The 11392-nt window shown below is 40.6% G+C and overlaps 1 protein-coding gene across 1 annotated transcript; it reads left to right on the forward strand.

Annotated features, from left to right (window-relative positions):
* Positions 1-1073: 1073 nt before the first annotated feature.
* cbsa (cystathionine beta-synthase a) lies at positions 1074-11316 on the forward strand. Its single transcript, XM_023420236.2, has 15 exons — positions 1074-1231; positions 4454-4757; positions 5109-5215; positions 5479-5613; positions 5725-5804; positions 6503-6707; positions 6844-6935; positions 7116-7241; positions 7323-7407; positions 7499-7604; positions 7954-8031; positions 8144-8278; positions 8438-8546; positions 9014-9098; positions 10425-11316. The coding sequence occupies exons 2-15, from the start codon at positions 4462-4464 to the stop codon at positions 10556-10558; spliced, it is 1773 nt and encodes a 590-aa protein (XP_023276004.1). The 5' UTR covers positions 1074-1231; positions 4454-4461; the 3' UTR covers positions 10559-11316.
* The last annotated feature ends 76 nt before the right edge of the window (positions 11317-11392 follow it).

Here is an 11392-nt window from a genome sequence, read left to right on the forward strand (position 1 = left end):
TTTTTCTGAGTACTTAAAAAACCAGTAGGTGGAATAGGCACCAAATAATTTTCAAAAGGTCAAATACCTAATAAAGAGCTCCTCAGTTCTGTCACCCTGTGGTTATAACTCTCAAACTTAAATACTGACTCAAAAACACAGGAATAATCTTTAAATATGAGATTAATAATAGATGGATATAACTACATTGCTGCAAATGTATCTTAATTCATACTTGTAAAACGTGTTGCCTTTTTTCCATTACTCACTTTTTTTTTTTTATACTGACTGACTGATGCAATATTGACCAAAGCTTAATCAGCCATTGGTGTGGGCCTTCCCCCTACACCCATTTATATTTTCTTTGGAAGCAGTCATTTGTTTGTTACTTATGTAATAGGTCATTTGATATGGATATGCATGTTAGGACAATTTGAAACAAACAAAAAAAAAAGTGTTAGATTTTTACATAGGTCAGCTCTCCAAGACAGGGAGAAGCTGAGGTGATATTCTATATATATTTGCAATCAATCAAATGTCCCAGTAAATCTGAGACTCTTGGGCTCAGTCTGTGGTATCTGCTGCCTGCTTTGCCAAGTTGTTACTTAAGGATACTTGCTTCTTAAAAAAAACTGGAGTGGTTGATAGGTAAAGCCATAGAAAAGTATGGAAATCTATCAATTATATGTATTATTTCAAAGTTCACATACATTCCTTAATGATAGAAGCAGTACAGCTGTTTTAAAATAGATTTAATAATTGTTAAAAGTAGTTTGAGATCACCATAACTCCAGGATGTGTTGACAAAATTAAAAAGCGTATTCAAATATTGTAAAAACTATTTTTTTTTTGTCTCCATATCAGTAACATTTTGAAAATAATATCCACTCATGAGAAGTGTTCAAGATGTCACATGCGTCGGAGCCCATGCAGTACGTGTTTGGTCAATAAAAGGTAAACAGATGGTACAGACAACTTTAACACAGCGTTTTCCCAAACCCTTATTGAGAAATCTCCGCTGTGATTGGTGGAGTGGAACAAACAGACGCCCTCGCCGTAGCCAATGGGAGGATGCCGTGAAACTTTGACCACGTCCTTCCCGTTTGGTCCACGTGTTTCGTCACGAAAGCCGCTGTCTTTGTGGGAGAGTGCTCACTCCGACGTGCTGTTCAGGGTCGCTGTGTACATCGGAGTCCTCCGTGGTTTATTTATATATTTTCTTACAGATTTCTGGCCGCATTAAAGTCGTCAGGTGAGTGGGGACAGACGAGTAGAGGAACCATTAGCTGAAGAAACCTAGAATAGATACATTAAACACGTGGTGTTTCACATTTGGTGGCTGAATGCAAATGTCTGATGCAATATTGTAACTGCGTAGTGCAGATATTTGATAGGCTATTTGTCAGCAAATTTGGCTTGGGGTTTTTTCATTTAATTGCTGCAGACTATAAACGAAATATGTTTTATTTCTATGAAATTATACAATGTCAATTATACGAGTATGTATTTCAATTTTTAGTCATCCACCCGGTCAGTGCTGAATCGTGTGTAATTTCCTTTAGAGTTTTTCTCTCGTTTTAATTTTGCCGTTTTATTCTTTAGTATTTGATTTAAGCTTTTTTTTATTCATTTTTAATGTCATATAGCTTCCCTGTTACATATCTATTAGACGTTAAAACACATAGTAGACAATGTAGGGCCGCAACTAACGATCAATTGACCTACTATTTTATCGATTAATCGCTCAATTTAATGTCAAACAACAGTGCCAATGTCCCAGTAGAAGAAGTAATCTGACCAAAGGCTCTAAACCCAAAGATATTTAGGTTATTATCATATATAGCTAAGAAAACCTGCGAAAATTCACATTAGAGAAACTGACAGTGTTTTATTTTTTGGTATTTTTGGTTCTCCACTGCAAATAATTAAAATGTCAAAAGATTTTTTCCGATTAGTAGATACATTTTTAGTCTATAAAACATCAGAAACCAATGCAAAATGCTTTTCATAGTATCCTGGAGCACAGGGTGTCATCTTCGCATTCCAGACCCCAAAATACTCTTTACTATAATGTAAGAAAGCAGCACATTTGCACATTTGAGAGTCTGGAAACTCTGGTAATTTGGTATTTTATGTTTTGAAAAAGATTATTCATCCTAAAAAAAAAAAGGATGACACTTAATTGTTAGTATTCTTGTTACTAATATTGTTGCTGTTGTCTACTTGTCAATTTATAAACCTATCTTTTCAGTATGTATGATCGTTATCATTACACACCTATGAGCATCATAGCATCATAAAGTTAAACATGTTGATTTGCATGTAAATTAAAAGGTAATCATAATTAGCATACCTGCCTATTTTCAGCTGTATGTGTCCACAGTTTTACATTGTATTTCTACGCCCAGCATTCCTGATGTTCACATTTGGCCCACCATTTGTTATGGCTGAGTGAGTATCTATAGGCTGCTCTTCTGGTGCTGTTGACCAGCGGATACCCTGGTTGTGTTTGTTGCTGGTAGAGCAGTGATCTGAGCAACACTTGTGCCAATTTATAATAAGCTGAGATTTAAAACAAAAAATGGCTACAGCACTTTACATACCAAAGGAGATTAGAAATGTCACGACTTAAGCAGATAACCAAGTCTGATATGGTAAGATTGCTACAGGGATTTTTCATTTGACTGGGTTTGATGTTGCCAGGCTCAGATCAGGTGATTTTGCACTGTATTTCTTCAGCCTGGTAGGTATTTGAAGATTGGATTCTTGGCTTAAGTGTGGCGTATTAAACAAATTGAAATTTCTCCTCGTTAAATCCTCTTTCAAGTCTTTCCTGCCGTGCACTATGGGCTGCATGTGCTCTCACGGAGGATCATGTTGCCCTGTTGAACCCACATATCACCTACTCTCTTCCCACATTCTCCACAGCCGTTGTCACCAGTGTAACCTTAAGAGTGCATGCGGAGATCATCTGATACCAAGCTTTGAATGTGGGCAGGAAAGGAGATTAAAACCTTACACTTTCAGATAGGCACTGAAAACGATAACTGATGAAAGTTACGTAAGGATTACAGACGGAAGTATAAATGTATTCTTGTGTTCATTTCTTATTTTTAAGTGTGTCTATAACTCCAAAGCAGCGTATCTTGGACCAGATTTCTCTCCCATGCAGAGCTGTTTGCTTAAGAAGACGTAGTTGGTTTACTGTGTGGACACTGTCTGAACTCATGGTGGAGTCAAAGAGGGGCCCCCGGTTCAACAGCTGGCCCCGCTGTGTGCACTGTGTATTAGTGAAGGTTCATAAGAGCTGGATGGTGGAGAAACCAAATGGATGAACTAACACGTCAAACAGAGATGCTGATAGGCTAAAGGATGGGAGGCAGCAGATTTTTTGTTCTTGTGAAAAAATATTGTCTGTAGGGCTGCAGCTGATTATTTTCATTAGTGAATAATCTGCACATTATTTTTTCAATTAATGCATTCAATAATTGATCATTCAAATGCCAGTAATTGGTGAAAAGGCCCATCACAATCTGTCACTATATATTTTCAGTCCTCGTTGTTTGCCAAACCTTAGGTCTATACCTGCAAGACGAACCGTCTGCTCCTGTTCTGGGCGGGTTTTATTACTGAAACTAATATCAACCTTTCTACTATTTTAATGTTTATTCTTCAGCTTGTCTTAAAGTCACTGACCCACCTTAAAGCCCCTCTTTGGACCACACAGACTCGTACTATTTATCGCCTCGCAGTACTGAATTTCAGTTAACATTTAGTTACACATTTGCAACTTTTACAACATTTTACAGCTGGTAACAACCAATGATTGAGCCATTTTAGTTTTACATTCACAAACAAAGATAATCCAAGGCACCTTGCCTGCACATTTCATCTCTTTTCCTCTTCAGAAATGTAGCGCACATCACCTTCTTAAGAAATGTCACTGTTCCTTTTTCTATAGTGTAGGAATGATGCAATACTAACTACAGCTTGATCAGCCAGTCGTTCCTCCTTCCCCATTACTCTTAATTTCTGTAATTACAGCATGATCATTTGCTCATCATGACTACGTGAAATGTCAAGTAATAATGAATATGTGTAGGTGTGACACCTGCAGTGGGCGGGGGGGGGGGGGGGGGGGGGGGGTAACAACAGCAGAGTGCACTGCCAAATTTCACAGCATGACAGAGCTTTGCCGGTGCTGGTAATGACTCAGCATTTATGGAGGAAAGGAGTGGTTCAGTGTTGGGTTTTCGCTTTTATTGTGTTATGTAACAATATAGTTAGAATTAAATTTAATGTACATTTTGACTGTTTGTATCTTTAATGAAGAAGATGAAAAACGTGTCTTTTTCATGAAATTTTTTGTTAATTTTCTGATACATCAGTCCTGGATACCTTAAGGAACAATCTTATCTATATGGAGAAAATGTCACAGGTAACTACATAATCCTGTTTCCTCTGTGTTTTCCAGGCTAAACCATGCCGTCAGTTCCCTCCACCAAAGAGACCACTGTCAATGGCCCAGTGTGCCCCCACGCTGCCAAGCTGCACAACCACACCAACGGAGAAGCCAAACTCCGGGAGGGCTCCTTCCCACTGAACGGGCTTGACAAGCTACCCAAGGTAGGGGACACCCAAGAGACGGCCCGAACCATTCAGATCAACACAAAGAACGCTTCTCCCGAGAGGAAATGGATCCGGCCCGACCTTCCCAGCCGCTGCAAATGGAGCCTGGGAGCCTCGAACGCCGACTCTCCTCACACACGAGTTCCAAGGTCAGTGTGATGTTCAAGGCTCTAACGCTGTGACACGTGAAACAGTTTTGATATGCAGTTTAAAATCCAGCTTGACCAAACAACACTTGTTTGGAACTTATTGTACAGATAGCAGTGACCATTGTTTGTTTAAACCAGTGAAAACCAACTGTAACACATAACTGAGGAGTGACACTTGACACATAAACACTTGTTTTAAAAAGACGCCTCAAACCAGAGAAACAAGTGGCGGCAACTGTTATTACCCCACACTAGTCTCGACAAGTTAAAACAACGAGTGATGTTGATGTGATTAACTTTGCCGTGTATCTACATGCACAGACAACGCTGAAACCCTCTCTCTTCTCTCAGAGCTGTTGCTCCGACCATCCTCCCAAACATCCTGCACAGGATCGGTGACACTCCCTTGGTACGCATCAACAAGATCCCCAAAGCGTTTGGACTCAAATGTGAAATATGTGAGTCACTTAAGCCAAGACACATTCTCAGATAAGGCCGAAGGTGTGACTGTTAGTACAATTTCACTCATTGACAACTTGTAAACTTGTGAGTAGGGAGGCGAGAGATGTTACAAATGTTCCAGCTCAGAATATGATTCACTTATGAATTGAAGGCATTTCAGCACCGATTGCATCATTTCATCTTTTTTGTATAATCTCTTATCAAAATGCCTTTTTAATGTGACACTGAAACAAATGTTTCCGTTGTGTATTTTTTTTAGTGGCCAAGTGTGAGTTCTTCAACGCTGGCGGCAGTGTCAAGGACAGGATCAGCCTGCGGATGGTGGAGGACGCTGAGAGAAACGGGATCCTCAAGCCTGGAGACACCATTATAGAGCCAACCTCTGGAAACACTGGTAATTAACGGCATCTGTTTCTACTCAGGAATGTATGGGTGTCTACGAGGAATGGTATTTAAAGGTGTTGAGCAACAGCGTTATAAAATGTGCTCGTATATGTGTGTTAAGGTATTGGACTGGCCCTGGCTGCAGCTGTGAAAGGCTACCGCTGCATCATTGTCATGCCTGAGAAAATGAGCATGGAGAAGGTGAGTTCTCTGTCAGAATGAAACTATCACTCTGTCAAAGGGGGGATACATTTGCTAGCAATTCCCCGAACTGGCATATTTCTATTTGAATATTTTTGACTCTTAGTCTCTTGTGGTGCGTTCATGTTCCCTAGACAAATGGTAAAAACGTGTAAGAGTCATCTTTTGTCCTTAAATGTAAATTTAGTTTTCCAACTAATGAATTCAAAAAGCTGCTGACTCATTTTCAAAATCTTTATGGTTTAACCTCAGTGCCCACATGGAAGCCTGATAATGGAACCTTTTTTTTCCAGTCAGTTAGTTGAAGTTAAAACTTGCAGAAATGAGTCTTTCTTTGTCTTTATTACCTGCCCTTTTCAACGCAGGTGAAGTGCACCTGTTTAGTAGTAGGTTTGACTCTATTTCAGCAGGTTTATCAAGCCTCTCAAGTGCTTATGTTCATTACAAGCTGCATTTGAACTTCAGTATTTTGTTCATGGTGGAGATGGAGAGGCTGTCCAAACCTTCCTGCCACAGTGATTGCACAGGGTCTTGGTATATAATCCTTAAATGACACATGCTGCACATCTATATGCATATGGAGCTTACCTACTGCACATCTGGTAAAATTATGGTACAACTTAACAGGCCCAATCTGAAGTCGTACAATGATAGATTGCTGACTGTTTTTCCTGGTTGTTTGGTGTTTTTTTGTGCAGGTGGATGTCCTGAGAGCTCTCGGAGCCGAGATTGTCCGTACACCCACCAGCGCCCGCTTCGATTCGCCAGAGTCCCACGTGGGCGTCGCCTGGCGCCTCAAGAACGAGATCCCCAACTCCCACATCCTGGATCAGTACCGTAACCCCAGCAACCCACTGGCTCACTACGACACCACAGCTGAAGAGATCCTGGAGCAGTGCGACGGTACCAAGATCTTTCACCATATAACACAAATCAGTACCTTTGACATAGCTTTGACTTTGCTCACAACTCTCAGCAGAAACCAGATTTGCTCGACAAACAATCAAGAAAATTCTTCATATCTTTATTTTTTTAACAGGTAAAATCGACATGCTGGTGGCAGGAGCAGGCACAGGGGGGACGATCACAGGTATCGCCCGCAAACTGAAGGAAAGATGCCCCAACATCAAAGTAAGTTGTCTCCGTCCAGAAGTCAAAGAGGACAAGTCAGTGTTTTTGTAAGATTATGCTCCTGAGTCTGAAAGTAGCATAGCTTTTGTGATTATTTTCATACTCACTCCAGCCTTGGCTGAAAGTGTCTGAAGTGGAATAACTGCTGAGCCACTTATGAATGGTGTGTGTTGTGTGCAGATTGTTGGAGTCGACCCAGAAGGCTCCATCCTGGCTGAGCCTGATGAGCTTAACAAGACCGATAAAACCCAGTATGAGGTAGAGGGCATCGGGTACGACTTCATCCCCACCGTGCTCGACAGATCAGTGAGTTCCAGGAACTGCCCCCCCACTTCCTTTTCTTTTGTTTACCTGACTCACAACCACTAATTTTTTAATTTTTTCCAGGTGATTGATACCTGGTACAAGTCCAATGATGAGGAGTCTTTCAACATGTCTCGTATGCTGATTAGAGATGAGGGCCTGCTGTGCGGTAAGTGCTCACAGTCCGTGCAAACACCGACACCAACTTTCCGACTGTGTGAGGAAAAGCCAACTCAGCTTCCTGCTCTTTGCTCTAACAGGAGGCAGCTCTGGAACGGCCATGGCAGCAGCGGTGAACGTGGCCCAAGAGCTGAAGGAGGGCCAACGCTGTGTGGTCATCCTGCCCGACTCCATCCGCAACTACATGTGAGAATCCCACATCCAAATAACCAGATGATGCATTCTTTAATTCATCATCTTCAGCTCACAAAAAAAAAAAAAAAAAACATTTTGTGTGTCACATTCTGGCACATTCCTGCTGTCGAAACGCGTTTGGGGTTTAGTTTCTTGAGGAAAATTGCAGCTTTCTTCTTCCTCTTTGACAGTTTTGGCAGCACATTTCCCAGCGCACTGTGCACTAGAAAATTTGTTTTGTAAGACACTCACTAGAGGCGACATGAAATTTGACTGTGGCTGCCTCGTAAAACCTGTTTGCAAATACTTGATTTAGTTTGTACTCATTGTTTAAAAACTATCTGTATTTCTCACCCTCAAGGTCCAAGTTCCTGAATGACAAGTGGATGGTAGACAAAGGCTTCCTGAGGGAGGAGGACCTCATGGTGAAGAAACCATGGTATGTGTAATGAAAGGCTTTATTCTCTATTTTCCTCTATCTGTGTGTGTGTGTGTGTGTGTGTGTGCGCGTGTGGTTGTGTGAAACCCTCTCATTCCTCTGCGTCTGTCAGGTGGTGGAACCTGAAGCTGCAGGGTCTGAACCTGTCCGCCCCCCTCACCGTCCTGCCAACCGTCACCTGTCAGAAGACAATCAAAATCCTCAAGGAGAAGGGCTTCGACCAGGCGCCTGTGGTGGATGAGGCCGGGTGAGTGTCACGCTGAAATACTGCAGGTCTGGATCATGTTTGGTCCTATTGTGTTGTATCACAGTATCAAATGTTTAACTTCAACCCCTGTGTGTGTGTGTGTGTGTGTGTGTGTGTGTGTGTGTGTGTGTGTGTGTGTGTGTGTGTGTGTGTGTGCAGGCTAATCCTGGGCATGGTGACTTTGGGGAACATGTTGGCCTCAATTCTGGCAGGAAAGATCAAGCTGTCGGACCCGGTCAGCAAAGTGCTCTACAAGCAGTTCAAACAGGTCAGACACTATATAAAACATGTCTGTTCATTGCTGTTGCATTCAGGGAAATGTCCAAATGTGACAAAGAGATCCCCTCGTGGTGTTTTTCATACAAGTTATAGGCTGAATTTGAAGACTAAATTCTTAATTATGATTGGCTGAGAGCAGGAGCCAATGAGGCAGACCAGTTCAGGGGAGCATCTCCAGGTGAAAAGGCTCTGAACTGACTAGAGAGATTTTAGCAAATCAGGATGTGAGACAAGACCAGGTTCAGCTGTGACACGTTTAATGGAGTTGAGTAAAAGATTTGAAAGTATGTATTTTAAAAATCTGTATTCACCGAAAACTTTGACACATTTCCATCTCACCAGATAAATAATAGCCCCTTTTGTGCATATGCTACTTAGATTTTTTTGATAACATGTTAATGATGAATTTATTCACCTCTTAGCAATCTCAACACATTCCCTCATTTCCATTCACAGATCCGTCTCACTGACAATTTAGGAAAGCTATCCCGCATTCTGGAGACTGACCACTTTGCGCTGGTGGTACATGAACAGATCCAATGTAAGTACTACAGCATTTTCACAAACATGCAAATGAACACACACCTCCTTGGTTTATGCGTCTTGCTTGAGTCAGAACTTTGGCACCCCTGTGTGGTGGTATGACAAAACTGTCATTCTAAATGCTTAGATTAACGTAAACAATTATTGCATAAATCAGTCATATCTTTGATTTATAACATGTATTCTCATGAATGCCATAAATCAATCGGTCAGTGTTGTTATCCTCAGCAACTCAGACTGAGTGTACACATGCGGGGTCAGTGTCTTTCTCAAGGCCATACTGTTGACTGCTGATGAACCCGGGGCTCTGCCACACCCGCATTTTTAAGCTAACATCGGTCTGGCTCAGGGGCTCGACTTTCCGCTGATCATCCCTCTCTGATACATGAGTGTCAAAGTCCAGCTGAAGCGCGAGCATCCCAAAGAGTGTTTGTGTGTTTTTGGTCCAGGATTCAAAGTGGTTGATAAGATATTGGCAAACTCAGACTTTCTGGATCTGAACATGAAGTGCAACCTGACGTCATTACACGGTGGAACCACTGAATAAAAGTCAGTGACACAGAATAGAATAAATTCTCAAGCTGCAGGATTTATATGTGCTTCCTCTTCCCTTCAGCAGCTGTTTTATAATGACCACCAGAGGAGTGTCAGATTAAAGATGGACACAGACTGACCTTTAAATATTGTGTTATTGTTTTTATACACATTTTATGAGTCCACTGGCCAAGTTTGATTGTGTCCAAGCTGCACAAAAAGAGTTTGGCACAAATGTAACCAGCTGGTGAACATAATGTAGCTAAAAGAGAGTGATTATTTGACTTGAATTCATCACATGGACAGACACATAGATCCAGATGTTTCTTGCTTCATATTTGCTGGATGTGAAAATAGGCAACTGTTTGCTAAACATTCCTCACACTAACAGAAAGTGATGATATAGCAATATGGTCTGTAGGTTACTGCCCCCAAGTGGCCAAAAAAATGAACTAATGCTGTTCTTTATTTTTTTTTTGGATTGTAGTTTTAAATAGACTATTACCAATTGCATAAGATGTGTACAGGCAGTAGGCCCATACAGTTGAGACCTTTTAGAGTCCTGCTGTGGAATCAGTCCCATTTCCTACATACAACCAAACACTAAACTGGTTTTGTTTATAGGTTGGTTTTTATTCAAACAAAACCACTTTTCAACAGAGTTTTAATCTTAATCTTAATCTTTAATCTCTAAGCATTGAATTTGGCATCACAGATCATTGTGAAAACAATATAAAAGTGTGGTGGTTCTCTGAAATACACCCTCTGAACCCTTCTGCTCCTCCACCAGACTTGACAGACGGCTCTCCCAGTCTGAAGCAGATGGTTTTCGGGGTGGTGACAGCCGTCGACCTGCTCAACTTCGTCACAGTGCGGGAAAGGAGAGAGAGATCAATGTCGGAGTCAACTGATGAGCTGAATTGAACTGGCATTCTAAAACACACACAGGACACACTTGTATATTTCATTCACTACTATAACAAGATGAGTAGACATGTCTGAAAGGTAGCAAAAAATAGAAATAAGAAATGGGATGTTTTTGATTGAAGTTAGCATTTTTTCCATTTAAAAAAAATATTGATTCATTTTTTTTATGTTTAAGTCTTAAAGTATAATGAGAAAAGTATGTTGTGCCATTCAGTCATTTTATGTTATTACTTATTTGAGACATTTGATTATGATTTATTATATCTGCTTGTAGTGTTCAAAGCAATCTTTTGTAAGTTTGTAACTTATAGAGAGCTTTTTGTTTTGTATCAGGGTTTTTGAATATAGGCCTCTGTGTTACTGTTTTATTTGTCGGAAAAGAACATGATTGATTCACTGCAGCTTTGTGTACCCATCAAACATTAGAGATACGAGAATAATATTAAAGCCACATTCATCTCATTCATCAAGATTAGACAAATAGACAGTTGCTGTATATAAGCATTTGATCTTTCCAGTGTCGCTCACTGTGTGCTTTGTGTCTTTGTACACAAGAAGAAATACATGTGGAATATAATCAGATTTCTTAAAACAATCATGTATTATTTTCCTCTCCTGTTTCAGCATAATGTCTGTGAATTAAGTGTAAAGTGACTATTTACTGTTGGCTGTGTCTAGGAGAAACATTTTTTTATTGCATCATTTTTCCTTCATGAATGTCTATGATTAAATAAAATTTAAAGAAAGTCTGTAAACAGTCTTCCCGGTTATTGTAAAGAGAATATTGCAAAGTTGCACTTCATACCCTCATTCCTGAAGGGCAAGGAGATA

Source organism: Seriola lalandi, unplaced genomic scaffold (assembly GCF_002814215.2).
Source record: "Seriola lalandi dorsalis isolate HSWRI2012SDOR001 ecotype SW California unplaced genomic scaffold, Sedor1 jcf7180002054630, whole genome shotgun sequence".
In the NCBI taxonomy this organism is placed as follows: domain Eukaryota; kingdom Metazoa; phylum Chordata; class Actinopteri; order Carangiformes; family Carangidae; genus Seriola; species Seriola lalandi.